Raw genomic sequence first — 23,243 nt, forward strand, 5'->3', positions numbered from 1 at the left:
GGTGGTTGTGTTCCCAAATGAGGACCACATGAGAGGACCACACCCATTATACATTCATCTTATGCTACATTTCCACTCCTCCCTCCAGCATTGCCTGGCTTGGAGCTTAGAGCTAAACAGTTTCACATCCCGAGCCAGCCATTCATCCTGCCCTGCCCTTGTTACCATGACCTCAGGACAGGCCGGCTCGTTTAGTGCACTCCCAATCAAGCAGTGCTGAGTGACCTTTGTACTGGAACAAAACACAAGTCAGGGAGAGAGTTAAGCACACACAAAAAACTCAAGAGGAATCATTGAGTAATTCTGCATCCTGTCAACACATAACACTGGGCATGGAAGTCCTGCTTCCACTGGTTCTGTCTGTACACATGGATTTGGACTTCCCACAGCAGATATTTAAAACTGGAATTGTTTATTTCATCATAGCAGAGACAAGCACAACGGGTTGTGTGTGTGGTATAATATTTCCACTTAAAATCCTTTCCGTCAGAAATTGTGTATCAAACACCACAACATTACAAATTAATACATTGCAGTGCTGTAATTAGCCGTGCACATTTCTGTGTACACTTATTAACAAAACTATCAAAATAGATTCAGAATAAGTATGCAATGAAAGTGTTTTTCCCCCCAAAATAAATCAAATATGATAATAAAATGCTCAAAAGATATTTAGACAAAGCTTTACTTGAATTAGCGGTCTTCATAACTCTCCATAACGGCAGTACATGCACATCATACAGATATAATCAATTTTGACTAACCGTGAAGCTGAAACTGTCATAGAGGTTCATGGATTATATTTCCTTTAAGACAATACTGTACATCTGTATGCATTTACACAATTGACCTCCATGACAGTTAATTTCCTAAAGGGTAGTGGTTTATAAATAGGTAAAAATGATTATAACATGTCGTGAACATGTAAATGTTACGAGCAGCAACAATTGTAACTCATCATTAAAACAAAAATGAACATATTACTTTATACAAAATGTATGTAAAGCAACAACAATGTAAATATAAAGCATACATTTCTGGTAAATTACAAGCGAGTACAAAATCTTAAGTTTAGAAACTCATGTATATTGTGTTTGTCAGCTCATATATTTTCAAAGTATCCCTCATCCTCACTAAAATAAACAATTTCAACAGTTAACACTACAGTACTCAACATCATGTATACATGTTAAAAAACAAAAGCATCAATAGGCCTGAAATGACAATGACAGATGATCAAAGTGCTAGGTGATAGGATGGAGCTTGATGGGCCATAAAAATCAAATGGGAGGAATAAATGAGCAATTTGTGATTTCCAATAACATACCAACACAACACAGTGTCCACATTGACGAGGAGCATTGTTGTGTATGGGACGCATGGTATGCTGTCAAGTGTCTTGGTTAGCATGCATTGAAAGAGGAATGTTGGCTGCTGAATCCAATATGGGTGCTGCTAGACTGTCCATTACTGACCATCTCTCTTATCTCTATGGGGGATGGCAATCCTGTCATGGTGCTGATGATACTTTACCAGAGCATAAAACGCCTGTGCTCATTGGTCAACAAAGTGTATGTTATATGTGAGTTGGTGTCCATTGTCCCAGGAATACAGGACCTTCTCCTTGGGGTTGTAGTCTATCTGGGTAGTGTAGGCATACTCGTTGGTGAAGGGCAGACGAGGGATAGCCTCTGAGTTGGTGTGGGTGTCGTAGGCATAGTTCACCTCCCCTTCCTTCTGGTTATAGACGTCCACAGCGTACAGCACCCCACAGATGATGAAGCAGTTCCCGTAGGAGTTCCTCTTCAGGCCTGTCCTCCAGGTGGTCTCCTTCTTCATGGACAGATCCCCAGGGTCCAGCTTACTGATGACAATCACCTCCTGCTGGGAGTAGTCATAGTCCGTGGCAGGGTAGATCACCCACAGCCCACTCTCGTCCACGGCAAAGTCAATGTCCGAGTGACCTCTCCACTTCCAGGGGGTGGTGTCCTCGTAAACCACGTCATGCAGGAGGGTCCAGGCGGACACGTAGCGCATCCTCAGGTCGTACTTGATGATGTTCTTGGTGAAAGCTCGGTTGTAGTAGAAGGCTCCGTTGTACACCACGTGGCCCGTGCCGATCCAGTTGTAAGGCAGTTTGAAGAGGTTGCTCCAGCGACCTAACAGGACCATATACAAGGATGTTTACTGAGAAACTAACTGCATATCATGTTACCCCCCATACAGTATGCTAACATCATGCCATCTTATATATACACATGTACAGTCAATTCATTGTGGGCGCCACTGAGGTGTTTAATAGTTATACCATAAACGTATATATATAATGGTTTCACATGAGAGACTGGTTAGTTTCTGTTTGACTGTACCACTCCCACTGTCCACACAGATGTCCTGTTATTAGTGTCATGATCATATCTGGTCACATCGCTCTGTAACAGTTCCACCTCAGGAAGTGTGATTTAGATAATGAATGAAGCTGCAGTGAAGGACAAAAACAACCCGTTAGCGCAGAACCACCCCCTACCCCAGCCCATGCCTCTCTAATCCCTCTCAGCTCTGGCCAGTTCAAAGTGGAGGCACATGTCAGCCTAGGCAGGGATCACAGCCACTCACAGAGATACCTAGTCATCCGAACACTGCTGTGAACTCACCACCCTACTGGATACCAGAACAAAATCTCTTCACGCTTTGTAAGATGTGAGTTAAAAAAAGCTTCTGTCCAAACACCTCTAAATCAACCAGGCTAGTCCAGTGGGATAGATAATTTTACCCAGTCAGTTAAGAGGAGTAATCCTATTTCTTTCGCCAAGTACTAGTGCAAGGACTCATGTTTGAGTCTCAAGCTACTGTAGTGTATACTCACTACATTTCATGGGTCACTTTCTACTCACTACATTTCATGGGTCACTTTCTACTCACTACATTTCATGGGTCACTTTCTACTCACTACATTTCATGGGTCACTTTCTACTCACTACATTTCATGGGTCACTTTCTACTCACTACATTTCATGGGTCACTTTCTACTCACTACATTTCATGGGTCACTTTCTACTCACTACATTTCATGGGTCACTTTCTACTCACTACATTTCATGGGTCACTTTCTACTCACTACATTTCATTGGTCACTTTCTACTCACTACATTTCATTGGTCACTTTCTACTCATTACATTTCATGGGTCACTTTCTACTCACTACATTTCATTGGTCACTTTCTACTCACTACATTTCATTGGTCACTTTCTACTCATTACATTTCATGGGTCACTTTCTACTCACTACATTTCATGGGTCACTTTCTACTCACTACATTTCATTGGTCACTTTCTACTCACTACATTTCATGGGTCACTTTCTACTCACTACATTTCATGGGTCACTTTCTACTCACTACATTTCATGGGTCACTTTCTACTCACTACATTTCATGGGTCACTTTCTACTCATTACATTTCATGGGTCACTTTCTACTCACTACATTTCATGGGTCACTTTCTACTCACTACATTTCATTGGTCACTTTCTACTCACTACATTTCATTGGTCACTTTCTACTCACTACATTTCATTGGTCACTTTCTACTCACTACATTTCATGGGTCACTTTCTACTCACTACATTTCATGGGTCACTTTCTACTCACTACATTTCATGGGTCACTTTCTACTCACTACATTTCATGGGTCACTTTCTACTCACTACATTTCATTGGTCACTTTCTACTCACTACATTTCATTGGTCACTTTCTACTCACTACATTTCATTGGTCACTTTCTACTCACTACATTTCATGGGTCACTTTCTACTCACTACATTTCATGGGTCACTTTCTACTCACTACATTTCATGGGTCACTTTCTACTCACTACATTTCATGGGTCACTTTCTACTCACTACATTTCATGGGTCACTTTCTACTCACTACATTTCATGGGTCACTTTCTACTCATTACATTTCATGGGTCACTTTCTACTCACTACATTTCATGGGTCACTTTCTACTCACTACATTTCATTGGTCACTTTCTACTCACTACATTTCATTGGTCACTTTCTACTCACTACATTTCATGGGTCACTTTCTACTCACTACATTTCATTGGTCACTTTCTACTCACTACATTTCATTGGTCACTTTCTACTCACTACATTTCATTGGTCACTTTCTACTCACTACATTTCATTGGTCACTTTCTACTCACTACATTTCATTGGTCACTTTCTACTCACTACATTTCATGGGTCACTTTCTACTCACTACATTTCATTGGTCACTAAAGATCATTAGAGACACTGATCCTTCCATAGATGTACAGTTCAAACCCCATGCTCCATAGGAACTGAAAATAATAGAAAAGAATTAACAATTATAATGATATAACACTATTCAATTTCTATGCCATGCCCACCTTGTTTGAAGTTGTCCAGGTTTCGGAACTCCACCAGGTTGTTGCCGTAGTAATAGTTGGTGACGTAGATCTTTGAGTCCTTGGCCAGGGGATCCTTCATCCAGGCTCCTTCGTTCCGCCCATAGCTGTGCTGCTTCTCTGGGAGCTCAATAGAGGCCAGAGTCCCCTCACAGTCCAGGATTTTACCTGCCAAGTACAGTACAATACAGTCAACACAGAAACTACCAGAAAACTGGATAAAGAATGGCCTGCATGAGTTTTCAATCATCCAATTTCACAGTCACACATATTCTGGCAGCTAAACATTACATGTTTATCCGTTACTGAATTGGACAGAGTCATAGCACTGACTGTCTCTATTGCTGTCAATGAGCACACTTAGTTGTTATATGGTGTAGTATAATATACACTACACTAGGTAATTGTGTAGGTCAGGCTACCTGCTCTGTGCAGGATTGGCCGGCTGTTGTTGTCAGAGTTGTCTAGGAACAGCATGATGGTGGGGGCTGGTCTGTCTAGCCTTTCAACTCTTGCTACAATGGTGGTGGTGGTAGTGGATGGCATTGTAGTACTGGCTGTTGTTGCTGCCGTTGTTGTCGTGCTCGTGGTGGTGGTTGTGGTAGTGGTAGCAGTTTCTTTGGTAGTTGCTGGCTCAGCTGTGGTTCCCTCCATGGTTTCCAGGACAATTTCAGCACCTCCGTCCTCAGAGTGTGTCTCTTTGACGTGGTGGACGGTGTGAGTCTTGGCAGCGTTGTCTGAGGAGGATAAAGACAAGTATTGGAAAGTAGGCCATTGGATTTAGTTAGACTCAAATTCAAAGTCTGGAGGGTCCTTGTCTTCACTAGTTTTCATTAGAATTAGCTGGCTTAATTAATCAAAAAGGCCCTGTATGAGCTGCTTTTGAGACCTCTGCCAGAGAGACAGACACTGTACAGTACCATAGATTTGCAGGGGCCACATCAAAGGGGAATGCATTAGTTATATAGCACACAGAGTATGCCAGCTTCCTCTCACTGTCTCTGTCCCCTCCTCTGTAACCAAGTCTGTCCCGCTGTCTCTGCCTCTCTGTTTGGATTCAGAATTCCACAGCCCTCACATGGCATTTTCTTATCCCTGGCCATGGAGAGAGAATAGCAGAACAGAGGACAGTGTCAGGAGGACTGGGCCAGCCTGAGGCTGATCCCCTCTGTTACTCATACTCTCACTTCCTTAGCTGCCAGACAGATGCGTGAGATAAAACGTCTCTGCCTGCTACATAAGCAGCACATCTGCACCACACGCGCACTCTGAACCTCAGGGTGCTAGACGTGCACACTACTTGACCACATGTATCTACTGAAGGCCTAACAAGATAGGGAGTCAGGGACAGCTTAGGAGTCAGTCAGGCAGCATAGATAGGAGAATGTGCTGTAGGTCTCTAAAGTATGTTGTGAAAGAGAAGCAGTGTTGCTTGATACTTCAAAAGCCACACCGTCCTTTATCTAATAGATGCAAGACTTCTGGTTTGAATAAAGGCAAACTACTCTTTGTGAGAGATTATGGAAATGAAGCTGAATCGATTCACTGGGTTGACAAGTGTGGCTGCACTCACCAAAGTATGCCTAAACAGCTTGGCATGGCAGAACACATGACCTGACAACATATGTGCATTTGCGCCCTGAGCAAACCTAGCATACCTACAGTATCTATTCAATAAGGATTGTAAGGAGTCAGGAAATGTTTTGTCAGCTTTCACCGGCACAGTGATGAGGGCCCACAACACATTGTGTGCGAGGAGTGAAGCTGAGGCATGTCATGGATGTGGCAATGTTCCATTGAAACGACATTCCATTAGCTCTATGTATTATTTAATGCTCGCTGAATGCACGCATGCAATTCGATCCTCTGATGGCCCAAGCCCTGCTTGGTTGGAAATAACAGCAGGATAAATCTTGTACTGTGGATCTGGTGATCTACACGGTGAAGGATTCACTGTTTTACTGTTTCCAAGATGCCAAGAGTAGTACTAAGATTTACACTGTTTAATCATACGTGTGTAAGAACAACATATTTAATTCAAATTTGAATGGCTTGCTCTACACAAAAAAAGAAAATATGCGATGGAGACATACAACATCCGTTTCGGTTGGGAATCTGAAATACAGTCTGGTGTAATGCTGATCCAGCATAATGTAATGTAGATCAGATCCAAGACTACAATTTAGTTATTTGAATTGGTTTAGTTTAGAACAATCACAATAAGGTCTGAGAACATTAGAACAGCACATAGATGATCTCATACAGGCTGGCTGAGTGCTGCTAACTCAGCTGAAGTCACAGCCCAATGTTGACTTTAGGGGTGAGTGGGCTCCATACACATGCTCATACTGGGCTGTTTTGGTCGCATACACATATTTAGCAGATGTTATTGCGGGTGTAGGGAAATGCTTGTGCAAAGTTTCTTAGGTGCAATGAACAGGGCGACCATGTCTATCGGCGCCATCTTGTATCGGCCCTTGTTCTCTCACCTTTACCACCTGTGCCGTGCTCGTCCCCATCCACCTTGGCTGCTTTGTAGTAGGTGATGCCCCTCACTACCCCCGGCTGGTGCCCTGCCACCTTGGCCTTGGCTGTGGGGTCAGGCTTGACAGGTTTCCCAGGCTTGGTGCTCTCTTTCTTAGGTTTTACAACCTTTTCCTTGGGCAGCTTGGGAGGGGGCTTGGATGAAGGGGGCTTTTTGTTAGGGTTTTTTACGGTGTCCTTGGTTTTCTCATCATTGGTGTCCTGTAAACATTGACATTCAATTCAAGCCTGTGATTTATGGTGTGTCAGCGGGCATGTGAACGTTGATTTGTGTGTTTGATGTGTAATTTGTGAGCAAGCTTTTGTGTGGTGGGTGTGTGTGTGTTTGAGAGACACACTTACCTGAGCTTTGGTCTCTGTTTGGTCTTTCTGCAGTAGCTGCAGGCCCAGACTGGAGATCTGCTTCTTGATGCTCATCATGATGTTGGAGTAGTTCTCATACCTCTTAAACTGGTTAGTTAGAGTGATCATGCTGTCCCTTACGAACTCATTGTCCCGAGTCAGGTTGGTCTTGATTGTCTGGGGAAACAGACGTGTTCTAAGAATCCGGCCAGTCCATTGTACCAACCAAATGCAAATAACTTTGTTAACGAAAACAGACCCCTTTTGTAAAAACATTACAAACACAAAACCTGGGAGAACCAGTCACACAAATCTCTCTCTCTGCCCTCTAGTTCATCTTCTCCTGTTTGACTAGTGAATAGCTGTGGGGGTTAAAGAAATCTCTGTGGATACTGTAACCATGCCGTTTAGGGGGGGAATTACTGGTATCTAATCACAAACCATTTCATCAGCTCTCTGTCTGCATAAGGACCATATACAGCTAGAACGGCAAGAACCCAAATATACTCACATACAGTATATAGGAAGGCATGCAAACCTAGTATTCCCTGGTTTTTGTTTTATGTCCTTGTTATTGTGTTACTTGTTGTACTCTACGAGGACGTTTTTTTTGTTTGTCCTTACCTCCTCTAGTGTGTTCATCTGGGAGACCACCTTATTGATGTAGGAGTGAACCTTCATGAGGTCCAGACTGTACAGCGTCCCCTCCAGTAGGTCCACCATGGAATGCAGCTGTACACCCACACACAGCACAGAGGAGAGTATTAGCACGAAACATAATAAAGAAGCGGGAGAATATGTTGACAGGTTTTACATTTTACATTTAATTGAGTATGTGAATTCAATAACACCTAAAACCACCCACGTGTCACACCCTGACCATAGTTTGCTTTGTATGTTTTATGTTTTGGTTGGTCAGGGTGTGATCTGTGTGGGCATTCTATGTTGTATGTCTGGTTTGTCTATTTCTGTGTTTGGCCTGATATGGTTCTCAATCAGAGGCAGGTGTTTTGCATTGTCTCTGATTGGGAACCATATTTAGGAAGCCTGTTTTGTATTGTGGGTTGTGGGTTATTGTCTATGTCTATACGTTGGTTGCTTGTGTCTGCACTTTCGTTATATAGCGTCACGTTCGTTTTGTTGTTTTGTAAGTTTGTTTAGTTGTTTTTGTCTTCGTTAAATAAATCAAGTATGTATTCATCAAACCACGCTGCGCTTTGGTCCGATCCTTACTCCTCCTCAGACGAGGAGGATTACGACGTTCGTGACAGAATAACCCACCAACCAAGGACCAAGCAGCGTGGTAACGGGCAGGAGCAGGAGAGACAGCGAGGTCAAGATTTCTGGACAGGAAATACTGGATGGCAAAGGACCCTGGACTCAGCCGGGGGAATATCGCCGTCCCAGGGCAGAGTTGGAGGCAGCGAAGGCAGAGAGGCGCTGGTATGAGGAGGCAGCACGGCGGCGCGGTTGGAAGCCCGAGAGTCAGCCCCAAAAATTTATTGGGGGGGGGGCACACGGGGAATGTGGCGAGTCCAGGTAGGAGACCTGTGCCAAAACCCTGTGCTTACCGTGGAGAGAGAGGGCGTCGTACTGGTTAGGCACCGTGTTATGCGGTGGAGCGCACGGTGTCCCCAGTACGCGTGCTTAGCCTGGTGCGATACATTCCAGCTCCTCGTATTGGCTGGGCTAGAGTGGGCATCGAGCCAGGTGCCATGAAGCCGGCTCAACGCATCTGGTCTCCAGTGCGTCTCCTCGGGCCGGTGTACATGGCACCAGCCCTACGCATGGTGTCCCCGGTTCCCCAGCACAGCCCAGTGCGGGATATTCCACCTCGCCGCACTGGCCTGGCTACGGGGAGCATTCAGCCAGGTAGGGTTGGGCAGGCTCGGTGCTCAAGAGCTCCAGTACGCCTTCACGGTCCGGTCTGCCCAGTACCACCAGTGCCAACACCACGCCAGGCTTCCTGTGCGTCTCCAGAGTCCAGTACGCCCTGTTCCTCCTCCCCGCACTAGCCTTGAGGTGCGTGTCCCCAGCCCGGTACCACCAGTTCCGGCACCACGCACCAAGCCTCCTGTGCGTCTCCAGAGCCCTGTACGCCCTGTTCCTGCTCCCCGCACTCGCCCAGTGGTGCGTGTCCCCAGTCCGGTACCACCAGTTCCGGCACCACGCACCAGGCCTACAGTGCGCCTCGGCAAGCCTGAGCTGCCCGTCTGCCCAGCGCCATCTGAGCTGCCCGTCTGCCCAGCGCCGCCTGAGCTGCCCGTCTGTCCAGCGCCGCCTGAGCTGCCCGTCTGTCCAGCGCCGCCTGAGCTGCCTGTCTGTCCAGCGCCGCCTGAGCTGCCCGTCTGTCCAGCGCCGCCTGAGCTGCCCGTCTGTCCTGAGCCGTCAGAGCCGCCCGTCTGTCCTGAGCCGTCAGAGCCGCCCGTCTGTCCTGAGCCGCTGTAGCCGTCCATCAGTCAGGAGCCGCCAGAGCCGCCCGCCAGTCAGGAGCCGCCCGCCAGTCAGGAGCCGCCAGAGCCACCCGCCAGTCAGGAGCCGCCAGAGCCTCCCGCCAGTCAGGAGCCGCCAAAGCCGCCCGCCAGTCAGGAGCCGCCAAAGCCGCCCGCCAGTCAGGAGCTGCCAGAGCCGCCCTTCAGTCATGAGCTACCTCTCAGTCATGAGCTGCCCTTCAGTCATGAGCTGCCCCTCAGTCATGAGCTACCCCTCAGTCATGTGCTACCCCTCAGTCATGAGCTACCCCTCAGTCATGAGCTACCCCTCAGTCATGAGCTACCCCTCAGTCATGAGCTGGCCCTCAGTCAGGAGCTGGCCCTTAGTCCGGAGCTGCCCCTCAGTCCGGAGCTGCCCCTCAGTCCAGAGGCGCCCCTCAGTCCAGTGGGGTCATTTAGGAGGGTCGCCGTTCCTAGGAGGCCACGGAAGCGGGGATTGACTATGGTGGAGTGGGGGCCACGTCCAGCGCCAGAGCCGCCACCGCGGACAGATGCCCACCCAGACCCTCCCCTATAGGTTCAAGTTTTGCGGCCGGAGTCCGCACCTTGGGGGGGGGGGGGGGGTACTGTCACACCCTGACCATAGTTTGCTTTGTATGTTTTATGTTTTGGTTGGTCAGGGTGTGATCTGTGTGGGCATTCTATGTTGTATGTCTGGTTTGTCTATTTCTGTGTTTGGCCTGATATGGTTCTCAATCAGAGGCAGGTGTTTTGCGTTGTCTCTGATTGGGAACCATATTTAGATAGCCTGTTTTGTATTGTGGGTTGTGGGTTATTGTCTATGTCTATACGTTGGTTGCTTGTGTCTGCACTTTCGTTATATAGCGTCACGTTCGTTTTGTTGTTTTGTAAGTTTGTTTAGTTGTTTTTGTCTTCGTTAAATAAATCAAGTATGTATTCATCAAACCACGCTGCGCTTTGGTCTGATCCTTACTCCTCCTCAGACGAGGAGGATTACGACGTTCGTGACACCACGCCTATTTTAATTGAAAAGTATTGACTTAACAATACTGCCAACTACAAATCCACTGTTTCAGCAATTTGCCTTTCATATTGCATTAAAAGCCCTCCCCAAAAGTTATTTTGAGCCTTTCCTTTGTAATGCAATTCAATGTATTCCCTATAAGACATGGCTATGTCTAAACCCAGTCAGATCACACATCTGGTTCTGGTTCTCCTCCTCATGTGGCGCATAGCATGCCTCATCTCCTCTCCTCTCACTCCCAGTGAAAAATGTATGTGTGCTTCAGATACGTACATCCTGAGAGGTGCTGAGATGTTATCAACCGATAGAGAACCCAGTGAGCTTGTGGAAATCTGTCTGTGCAACAACCTGGGATACTTTAAAGCTTTAATTTGAACAATTATAAGGATATCCTGTTTCTGCTTCTCCCATGGTTATGTACAGTATATCTTCAGGACCAAACCGCACACATGCAATCAGGGTCTCTGTCACGGTCTTTACAAAGTCAATTAAGTGATTTTACTACCAACATTTAGAGTTCTATTGTTATTTTACCACTAAGTTGGGTCTGTTACTGCTGGAACTCACCTTGAGCAGTTCAGGGGCCTGTTTCTTCAGCTTCTCCATCTTCCACTCGTTCTCACAGGGGTTGAGGGAGGAGGGGGGGGCAGTGCAGGAACACTTGCAGTCCGATCCAGAGCTGACAGTCTCCACCGTGTAAAAGTCCTCCACGCGCACGCTGCCACTCCGCAGACGCTGGCATGCATCCTTGCTCAGCGGCCTCATGATGCACTTACAGCGACAGTCTGAGCCCTCCGACGTCATCCGCACCGGCTCCGTCTCCCCGAAGATCTGACAGGAGACAGAGTTGAAGAGAGTGGATGAAATGGACTGATTTGAAATGTTGTATAGCACTGATTGAAAAAAAGCATTCTTGACGTGTAATGAGCTGGACATGGTTCCTGTCCCTCAGCTACAGGAGGCAATCACAGCCTGGGATGATGTCACAGCGTGGGGTAGAATGTAAAAGGGCTAGTCTGGAGCCTGATCAGTTATCACAAATCCTGACAGACATTCTGAGAAAGCAACTCATAGTGATAAATGGTCAGGGTTGAACTTTATATCAATTCACCCCGTGAACATTATGATTCATTAAAATATACGCTGAGCTTGGGTTTCTTCTCACAGCAGTCTATGGAGAGCTGTTCCAATGTTCTGAATGACTCCCTCCCTGGTGGACATTCTATGAATAAAACATACATTTTCTTAGGAGGGAAACAAAAGCATGGGAATGAAAGTGATCTTGGGACATTAACCACATGCTTCCTCTTCTTTGAACACTAGCCGTCATGAAGCACATGAAAGCCATTGAGACCAACGCAATGCCATTAATATCAACTCTTATCCCCAGCTGTGTCGGACGCTAGCACTCCCCACGCATGGTGTAAAATGAGATAACTCTGGCCGACCATTGTGCAAGCTCTTTCTACTGACATCATCCTCAGAATCACTCCAGATAAATAACAAAAAACAAACATTGAATAAACAATACATATTTTATTATAGACAGTCATCAAAGTGAAGTGTTAATGGGTTTCATATTTAGGCTCAGTCATAAATTTGACATTTCTATACCATACATTTATTGCAAATCTGATTTAACGTTTGTTTGTTGTTGACAGGAGGTTGATGACGTGCAAAACCTTCTTTCACAGAGAACTTAAGATGTCACAGTAGTTCTCAAGGGACTTTCTCTCTGTCTGTCTCTCTGCCGGTGTCTGTGACTGGCAGTGCTCTCTCTGGTCATCTCCCCATGTAGAGGCCAGGGGGTTGCTGCACTGTATTGATGCTAAGCTCATCTTCCAGCACCTTCTGAGGCCCAGCTCCCTCTCACACCCTCTTTCCAGGGGGCTTAACCTGTCATCTTCCTCCAATGAGATTTTGGAATCTCTATAAACCCTGGGTCAGGAAGGCCCACATGAATCTCTATAAACCCTGATTGAAGACCCACATGAATCTCTATAAACACTGGGGCAGGCAGACCCACATGAATCTCTATAAACCCTGGGGCAGGCAGACCCACATGAATCTCTATAAACCCTGGGGCAGGCAGACCCACATGAATCTCTATAAACCCTGGGGCAGGAAGACCCACATGAATCTCTATAAACCCTGGGGCAGGAAGACCCACATGAATCTCTATAAACCCTGGGGCAGGCAGACCCACATGAATCTCTATAAACCCTGGTGCAGGCAGACCCACATGAATCTCTATAAACCCTGGGGCAGGAAGACCCACGTGAATCTCTATAAACCCTGGGGCAGGCAGACCCACGTGAATCTCTATAAACCCTGGGGCAGGCAGACCCACGTGAATCTCTATAAACCCTGGGGCAGGCAGACCCACGTGAATCTCTATAAACCCTGGGGCAGGCAGACCCACGTGAATCTCTATAAACCCTGGGGCAGGCAGACCCACGTGAATCTCTATAAACCCTGGGGCAGGCAGACCCACGTGAATCTCTATAAACCCTGGGGCAGGCAGACCCACATGAATCTCTATAAACCCTGGGGCAGGCAGACCCACGTGAATCTCTATAAACCCTGGGGCAGGCAGACCCACATGAATCTCTATAAACCCTGGGGCAGGCAGACCCACATGAATCTCTATAAACCCTGGGGCAGGCAGACCCACATGAATCTCTATAAACCCTGGGGCAGGCAGACCCACATGAATCTCTATAAACCCTGGGGCAGGCAGACCCACATGTGGTACCACTTACAGCAGCACAAGAATGCAGCATTACAGATATTCTGTCTGTCTGTGCCCTTACTCTGCCACGTTGTATCGAGACAGGATAAACGTCTCAACTGTGCACTCAATCAAGGTATTTAGGGGAGAATTGTCTGCTTCCTCCTGCACCAAACCTGCACTGGGCAAGTCAACTGTAGATCTGGGCAGATATCTGTGGAGAGCAGGTCTGCTTGTCTATGTCAGTAAAGAGCAACCTAAACCCAAGCTTAGAGCATCAAGCCGAAGTAACAGTGCGTACATGTCCAGTTACTGAGGGTTCTCTGAGAGTGAGAATGTTTATGAAGGCCAGACCCTGCAGGCTGGTGAGGGTAGGGAGAGGAGGGGGTGGGCTCATTAGTGGAGGAATGCAGCCTGAGTGACACGAGTGGGTTGGGGGGCAGTACCCTCCATTACTGCAGACTTACACTCAGAGGGGTCTTTGATTATTGGGCAAGACCCCTGTGTGCGTAGTGGCCGGCCATTCCTGACCCATGTCAAGTGAAAAAGGCAGTGGGTTGGGTTGACAAATGCTACAACCACACGAAAACAGAGTGGATTAGCAGATTCAAGTTCCCTTGGAGGGGTATTGCCCACAGCCCCACTGAGCCTTATTGTTCACCCAAGACGCAGGCGAGCCAAACCCAGGCTGCTCCTTAGCAACATGAGCTTAAGATGCTTCAAGTACTAAGTACTATGGCAAACCTGGTGAAATTCCTTCCAGCTTGACTGGGTTGCCTCCAAGACACCTGTGTTTGTTATTTTGTGTATTGATTAAGAGGGAAGAGTTAGAACACACCATTCATTTATAGGCTCCTCCCTCTCAACCCTGTCAACTGTACACACAGACTGGAGCAAGATGGACGTCCACTGTCCTAATTATAAAGAAAGCTAAATTATATTGGCTATGCGAACCATTATTATCCTCGCTCTGTTCATTTAGCATCCCATGCCAAGAGAACTTCCAGCATGAAAGCAGACAACTGACCTCAGATAATTCATAATTAAGACTGCTAAAAGCTTAACGCATGCTTTGAGTTTGGAGCCTTTGACCTCTGAGAGCGGTCAAGTTTCAGGTCAAAAGAATAGGACCCAAAGACAAACTCTTGTCTGTACAATAGGGGGAAGGGACCCAACTGCATGGCTTCACATTCACACACATTCCATAGACCACAGTACATGGTTAGATCACTAACTCACTGAAGGCTACGGCCACTCTTACAGTGACAATGACTAAGTGAAACCTCAATTGTGTCCACAATTGTTAAAAACAAGATTCATTACACACAATGGCTGGCACATTCCAGGAGCTTGTTAGTCTTATCTTTAAACACAGAAAACCAAAGTTATTCTATGATGGCCTTAACACTGTTACTGTAACACTAACCTTGGTCCGTATAAACAAGGATGTCCGTTTCAGACCGTAGATTTTGTCTAATTGTTCAGGCCAGCTGCATGTTGTTACTAGGCCTACGGCTTGTGGACTTAACAAGGGCTCTGTAGCTTTAACACACAAGATCATTTATGTAGGCTACTTTCCACAAACTTGTATTAATACACAGTCAGGTCCAGAATGTTTGTCACCCTTGATTAAGATGAGCAAAAAAGACTGTAGAAAATAAATCATAGAAATACTGAGCTATATTGTTTGCAAAAAAGATTTTGTTTAGCAAGTTTTTAAAAAGTATCTAAAATTATTATTTATACACTATATTTTGCTCTTATTTATCAAGGGTGACAAAAATTCTGGACCTGACTGTAAATAGATCAAGAACAGACGCTGATGCAGGTCAGTTGTCCATCTCAAAGACTCTCAACTCAGTAAGCTGTTTCTGAGGTAAGCTGATAGATAAAACTCCTCCATTAGTAGATGTAGGACTGTTAGAGTGATAGGGCTGAATCCAATCCATGTCAACTCAAATGTTATTGGTCACATGCATATATTTAGCAGATGTTATTGCGGGTGTAGCGAAATGCTTCCACACAGTATTTACATGTCTGGAAAGGGTTTTTCTGTTTACTAAATCAAAGCGATGATATTTCAGGTTAGGAAAAAGGTTCAAGAGAAGTTCACCCCAAAATCACCATCTAATAAGATGGAATTGTATTACCCTGATGCATCCATTTGGGTCTTTACAACAGCTAGTTGAATATTGACTCAGCTTGACTTTAAGATAATTTTTCACCCATGAAGACCCTTAAACTGTCCCTTTAAAATTTGACTTATCACCTTGTTCTCCAGTCTAAACATTACAGACCAAACTGGAGTCCAAATTCTTGTCCAGAAAGTCCACCTGATTCCTAATCTAATTAGTAGTGCTTATGATAAACAGTCTTACCATGCCCCTGGAAATCTGAACCTGGACTACAGGGGGAAACTTAAGCCTTCAGCCTGGAGATGAACCATGAAATTGATGTCCCTAACCTGAACAGAAACTGGCATTAGCACTAGCACGCTAATTAGCTGGACACAAGCTTACTGAGCACTTGTTTCTTTTGGGGGTACACAGCCACATTCCATCTAGAGCTGTTTATGTGTACGACCAAGCACACTATGAACCTTTTGGTTATCTTCAGTGGCTCTCCAGATGAGGAGAGAGAAAGAGATGGGGGGGAGGGGTGGGGAGTAGTTAAATAATCTTACTGTAACACAGATTGGCTATCTGTAAACAGTGATCTTTGTATTATCAGGGCAAGTCTGGAACCAAAGTCATGAATGGAATTAGCTGGTTGTCATTGCTTTCCTCCCCAGATGCTGTTGTTTTGGGAGCCAGGTGTTTGAAAGGGATACGTATACAGATGACTGCCTACTGGATAGATATATAGATGGAACTGATTGCTTTTAGGAAAAACCATAGATCATTGTCTAATATTCCACATGATTGTACAATTGCATCAAACCTTCCCTTAATTTGGATGTTTTTTTCCCATCATAAAACACAGTGATGGACCCTGGATGTGATGGATGCTGCTTGGGAGAAATGGCCAGCTGAAGGAGACATCCTCTCTCTCCGTTGTGGAACTAACAGCAAGACCCTGCTGGCTCCTCACTGGGCACAGATTCACATCATAGCAGTCAGGCACAAGGAGACATACAGTAATGCACACTGGAAAAGCAGGTGGAAGGCAGGTGGTGTAGAGGATGGGTGAAACATACTTCCCTTTGACCATGTGATCCTCTGGCAGCCATTTTCTATATGGAGCATCCTTAGATAAAGGGCTCAGACAAATATAACTAATAATTAAGCTATAATTAATAATTAAGTTCATTACTGTGACAGGGGGGCGTCCTGTCTCCTCCCTACATCTCTCTCTCTCTCTCTCTCTCTCCGTCTCTCTCTCTCTCCGCCCTCTCATTGACCTCTCGGCAGTATTCCTGGCCTTGTTTACAACCAAAACAAGGGGCAGGTGCACACGCCTGTTCCCATGCCATTGCACCGTACCCTCTGTGTTCTCCTCTGAGCTGGCTTTGTCTCGCAATCATCTCAGTGCCACCAGTGGGCCAAGACACTGTAGGCTGGGCAGGATGTGTCCAATGGGACGGAATGAGGAAGAGGGCAGCCAGGCTGCACACAAGACAGGCACATGAGACGTCTCACAGAGAACAGAGAGAACCATGTTAAAATCAATCACAAGTTTGTTAGTGATCCTACTGGGCTTTCCTCCAGGTCACCATCAATACATTTGATGATCAGGGTAATAATAAGGGATTATCATTTTTAGAGTCCTGCTAATGCAATTTTACACTACATTCCACTGTTCTTGAGAGACAACTAATACCATGATGTGAACACATGACACCTGTGCTCATTGTTATAACTGTTCCACACACACTGTTCCTCTCACGCACAAAGTAGAAGAAAATCTGCTAGACAGCCTTCATGGGCTTGTGTGCCTCTTGTCTTGTACCCATGTTGTTTTCTAGACCAAGGGGGAAGTAGTCATCCACACAGGACCATGGGGGAGTAGGGATTAGACTATCCTCAAAGCATTGCAGTTCTATGAGAGGGGTTATGGAAGTCCAGCAGCTGTTCAAACAAGGCAGGGCAGATATTACTGTTACCCGACTGGGTGCCACTGCCATCTCTTCCTCTTCCTACATCTCTTCCTACATCTCTTCCTACACATGACGGCTCACTGGGAAAACCTAATGTAATGGTTACTTAGTTTGATGACATGCAATAAGGTGATTCAAAGCCTATATTTATAAACCAAGCAGGCTGATGTAATTTTTCATTAATGACATCTATTCATCATAGCAACAAATGTGCAGAATTACATTAGAAGGCTGGTGTGTAGTAGGCATGATGCCCAGTCCCCACAAGATTGAAAGTAGAGAGAGATAGAGTCAGGGCTGCCATTTCTCATTGGTGTCCATGGAGAGGCAAAATTATTGATCTCTGACTGGACACCTGGCCATATGAAGCAATGGTTGATATTGGAAATGGGCATTCTAATTTGGAAATCCTATGGATTATTGGGATAACATGATGTGTAGGCCTACTGTTTGTCATGCAAACTGCTCCTCCCTTTCAACAACCTCATGCTACAAGACCGTTGGGCCTTCACACCCACGTCAACGAATTAACTATTTTGGATTGAACTATGCAAATTGTGCAATACTTTAATGGAAATAATGTATGATGATTTTTAAGTGGGATAATATTTTTTTATTTTAAAGAATGCATAAATCATTGCTTTCAGATATAATCTGAACACCAATAATCAATTTCGCCTACTGTAGCAGAACTGCAGGACAATATTTACACATTTTTATTCCGATTTTATCACAAGGAATCCCAGTTCCATTACGCATGGTGGAGTTCCTTACCTTTGCCATTGCAGAATCAAACAGGTGTTATCAGTCCATTACTAAGTCATGCCTATAATTACCTTACTCTGCGCAGTGACATCTTTACACACCACCAGTAGGCAAGCTAATAAATGCGTAAATCTCCACATTTTCTCCCAGGTGCCTGATGACAGATAAATTATCCCTCCAATAACAACCTTTTATGTCGGAATGACAAGAATATCGGTTACTGTATTATTCAATCCATGAGGTAAGACATTCGCACGAGATATTAGGGCTCCGTTGCCATAGACCCACGTCGTGTATGATGTTGCCGTAATTTGCGCAGGAAGCAGTTTTACAAGTTGATCAGGCGCTGTCTGCACTCTAGTCCTTGGCTCTGCGCATCAGCGGTAAAAGTAAACATCATCCACCCATCTTCTCTTCTCCACACATGGGAGGGGCAATTTACACACACACACACTTGACATTAACTTTAACATTGGATAATAAATATAATCTTAGCATTAGAGTCATTTCAGACGTGAGACATGTTTCAATCGTTTTCTAATATTCAATAACACTTTTTAGACCTTTATTGCGACAAATCTGACAATTATCATTTACGCATGGCGCACAGTGGATATGAATTACGCGTAAAAGCTGCATTCATTCTATACCATTTTAGCATTCCATTTGATATTTTATTGGCACATATTAAATGTAGGCCTATGCCCAAGGTTCAGAGTTGTCAGACTGCTGCTCGGCTTGCTCGCAACAAGACATGATCAGGGGATATAGACACGTGCAGTGGAATGTGAAAGGGTTGCAGCACCATCTCCTGGTTATTTGTAAAGTTTACAGTCACAGTGCTCAATTCAATCAAACCCCCATTACAGTAGAATGGTCGATTTTCTCTCTCCATGATCAAAGCACATGGGTTTGGGTAGAAAGTATACTATAAACCTGAGAGTTCACAAAAAAAAATAAGTTTTTTTGGGCTCCATTAGTAGCTTTAGGATTAGAGTTAGATGGCAAGGCACAAACCATTTAAAGGGCAACTCCGCCACTTTTCAACCTCATATTCATTATCTCCAGCGACAAGCCAGGGCCTATGTTTCTTTGATCTGTGGTTAAAAAGATAAAGAAAAATGGTGATTTTCAAAACCTGCAATGAGTTTCTAGCCAGAGGGAAGGTATTTTCTTGCTCCCCATATCACCACGAATCTCCTAGTTTTTGAAAATCACCGTTTTTAAACTTTTGATGACGTCATCGGTATAACTTTTTAATGTTAAATATGTTTTCTACAAAACGTAGAAATGCGTCGTTTCACATATGTAGAAAGTGGTTTGGTGCTGGAGATAAGGAATATGAGGTTGAAAAGTGTCGGAATTGCCCTTTAAACTATGAAGTTTAATAAACAAAGGTCAGTTTTGGCCAAAAAATCTAAATGGATATCAGAAATACAATGGTGACAGACACGTGACAACAACATTTTGCAGACTTTCCACCCCAGAATCACCCTGGTCAATAAAATGGTCAATCACTGTTTGATTAATTTGGCCATTATTTGTTATAAACCTTGAAGACCATTTTACGTTATCCAGGTAAACTTTGTACAACAATAATAACAATACTGTGTTATTACATCCTACTCTATGTTTATAAACACATCACAAAACCTGAAGCGGAATTGTGTTCTGCTGCACAACTCTTATTGTCTACTCATTGCCTACTCAGCGGAATGATGCAGAACCACCAACTACAAACACGACGACCAAACCCTACATAACCCAGAATGCATACTGCAGCGCGGACGTCATTGCGTAATGTTTAGGGTAAATTATTTGTGTAGGTATGGGGGTGTGGAAGAACTGTTATTCTTACTGACACCAGCAGGCATGGGGCTACAGTCTGTCCAGTGAAGACAGTAGCGTCTCAACACAACGAAGACAGCTAATTGCATTATCGAATTGAAAATATTGCTAATAGGCGCCCGGCTGATAGAACGGCGCGCATGCAGCTTTCATGAAGGAGGATGGAGATAGAGGAAAGGACGAATGGGTTCGATTACCCAGAGAGAAACAATGCGAAGTCCGTCAACGGTACGTGCCGTCGGTGCTATCCTTGTTCCAATTTTATTGGGAATGAATAGTGTTTGTAAACATCAGCATTAAATTTGACTACAGTACTATAGGCCTCTTAGTCTAAAGGCTACATTTAATGAATTTTTTTTAAATCAGGTTTTATGCACGCGAATCTATTCATGTGGAAAAAACATTTACAGTCATTGGGAAAAACACAAACATGCATATCCATTTCCTTACATTCTTGATATATTGTTATACAATTATTGTAACATAGTTAATAATGCTGTTTATAGTCTACTTAATATTTTACTTATTCTAAGTGGGGTTTGATAAGGTGAAAAAATACAGTAGCCTACCCTGTGCATGGGCTGTCAATTGGCTTTCAAAATGTGTCTTACCTATGGGAATTATCTGATCATGTGTGCTCCCTGCCAACTTTATTTTGTTTGTCAGTCTTGATTCTTGCATATTTCACACTGTGATTGGTTTGAGTGTCGTTTGCTGAGAACCAAGGTAGGAATGTTTTTATTTGGACGTGAGAAGTCAGTGGTATTTTGGAGATCGTAAAAGGTGAACTTTTGAACTTGGAGAACGCCCTTAAGCTATTAGATTTAGTCACAAAATCCTATGTTGGCCACCACAAAACATGGAAATTTAAATGTTTTGTGGTGGCGGCAGCAAGATCGAGAGAAAGAGAGCAAAAGCATTGCGTTTTAACTATTAAATGAATCCAATTGATTGGAATGACTACTTGACAAAATGTCTTAGATCTGTTATTAGACCACTTCTCAGAAGAGCGATAGACAGGCTATGCGGCATTGTTTTAAATCTAAAAAATATATTTATTTCGAGGCTATTAAAGAGTAGCTATAGACCTATATTGTTTGATACATTTTGGTGAGAAAATTGCATCCATAATTGCACCACGTGTGACTGTCCTACATGTTGGGGACACAATTCCCTCTTCCTTATAAAGCTATACATCATACATTTGGTTATATTTAGTTTAATAATGATTTCTCTCATGCACATTTATTTGACAAATTACAAACATCGACGCGTTATTTCAGAGGAGGGACATTACTGTCTCATCCATGCACCAGGGCCATGTATCGTGCCCCCGTGTGGGTGTGAAGATTTATTGTCATTTCAAGGATTAAAATTCCTTACGCATTGACGAGGAATAGTAATTGAAAATGACTGATCGAAGTTAAAGTTTATATCACAGTGGACCGTCAGCTAATATATTAATCATATTTTGGCAAGTATAAGGCCACTGTGCATTAATTAATGGTTTAGCCTAATGCATGTTAAACCGAATACTTGAGATTTAATCAGTGACATTTCTATAAGATTTTGATCTTTTTTTTGTGTGCAAACATTTCAATGACAAATGTAGAGACTCACCAAATAGCCTACAATAAGGGAATAAAAGCTAATTTAGGGCGGGTTCAGTGGCAATTTGATTTACATAAATTTACAAATGTTAAATTTAAGGATTTAACTTTATTATAAGACAAGTTATAATACGTTATTAGAACTTGTGCTTATAAACTGATCATAAACATTATTACATAGTTTGAAGTAAAATAAAGTAGCTCATTTAAATAAAATTAAGAAAATACAAGTTTAATGCATGTTATTCGTGTTAATTTGATTAGGCCTAGCCCTTCACCTTATAATAAATACACTAGTAATATAAATACATTTACATTTTTACAAGTGATTTACAAATAGTTTTCTGATGGTTAATTCACTTTTTAATTATGCAAATGTCAAACACACTTCTAAATAAGTATATCATATACTTTGAAAAGGGAAATATAAAAAAGGTGTCCAAAAATACATTGATTTTCCTGACATGTTCCTGTAGAATAGTTTGTCCCCCCCAAATAGCTACTAAGACTTTTGGTTTCCTCACCAGAGTATTTGAAATTACCCTAAAGGAATCTCACATTTTATGTTATTTTACATTAAAGACATACATGTGTGTGTTTAGAGAAAGTACATGTTATATTCCATGAACATTTTCCTCTCAAATGAAAACAGAGAAAATGAAATACTTTTGAGATACTATTCAATTGCATACATTTCCCATGATTATAATTACTATAAATACTCAATTTTCGTTTTTTTCCCCAAGATTATTTTGAAGATCTAATTTTGTAATTCCCTCAAATTTTTTTATTGACAATTTCACACTAACACAATATTAGCCTACTATCCAGTATAGAGCTACAGTGCTTTCAGAAAGTTATTCATACCCCTTGACTTTTACCACATTTTGTTGTGTTACAGCCTGAATTTGTCACTGGCCTATACACAATATCCCATAAGGTCAAAGTGTAATTATGTTTTTCGAAATTTTTACAAATTCATTAAAAATGAAAAGCTGAAATGTCTTGAGTCAAGTCTTCAACCCCTTTGTTATGGCAAGCCTTAATAAGTGCAGGAGTAAAAATGTGCTTAACAAGTCACATAAAAAGTTGCATGGACTCACTCTGTGTGCAATAATAGTGTTTAACATGATTTTAGAATGACTACCTCATCTCGGTACCCCACACATACAATTTTATGTAAGGTCCCTCAGTCTATCAGTGAATTTCAAACACAGATTCAACCACAAAGAACAGGGATGTTTTCCAATGCCTCGCAAAGAAAGGCACTTATAGGAAGGAAACCGCTCAGGGATTTCACCATGAGGCCAATAGTGACTTTAAAACCATTACATAGTTTAATGGCTGTGATAGGAGAAAACTGAGGATGGATCAACAATATTGTAGTTACTACAC

At 43.6% G+C, this 23,243-nt stretch overlaps 2 protein-coding genes across 2 annotated transcripts in view; one reads left to right on the top strand and one right to left on the bottom strand.

Moving 5' to 3' along the window:
- Positions 1 to 393: 393 nt before the first annotated feature.
- LOC139576945 (olfactomedin-like protein 2A) lies at positions 394 to 18,771 on the bottom strand. Its single transcript, XM_071403570.1, has 8 exons — positions 18,462 to 18,771; positions 11,366 to 11,629; positions 7,946 to 8,053; positions 7,322 to 7,498; positions 6,925 to 7,180; positions 4,858 to 5,172; positions 4,418 to 4,603; positions 394 to 2,159 (listed from the first exon to the last, which is right to left on the bottom strand). Exons 1-8 carry the CDS (start codon positions 18,528 to 18,530, stop codon positions 1,555 to 1,557), a joined length of 1,980 nt encoding a protein of 659 aa, XP_071259671.1. The 5' UTR covers positions 18,531 to 18,771; the 3' UTR covers positions 394 to 1,554.
- A 1,414-nt stretch (positions 18,772 to 20,185) lies between these two features.
- Positions 20,186 to 23,243, top strand: part of LOC139576965 (nuclear receptor subfamily 6 group A member 1-A-like) — a 131,043-nt gene continuing 127,985 nt past the window's right edge. The window contains exon 1 of the mRNA XM_071403627.1: positions 20,186 to 20,466. Within this exon, the coding sequence (XP_071259728.1) occupies positions 20,400 to 20,466 (67 nt within the window). The 5' untranslated portion in view covers positions 20,186 to 20,399. The remainder of the gene's footprint in view (positions 20,467 to 23,243) is intronic.

Source organism: Salvelinus alpinus, chromosome 5 (genome assembly GCF_045679555.1).
Source record: "Salvelinus alpinus chromosome 5, SLU_Salpinus.1, whole genome shotgun sequence".
NCBI classification, from domain to species: Eukaryota; Metazoa; Chordata; class Actinopteri; order Salmoniformes; family Salmonidae; genus Salvelinus; species Salvelinus alpinus.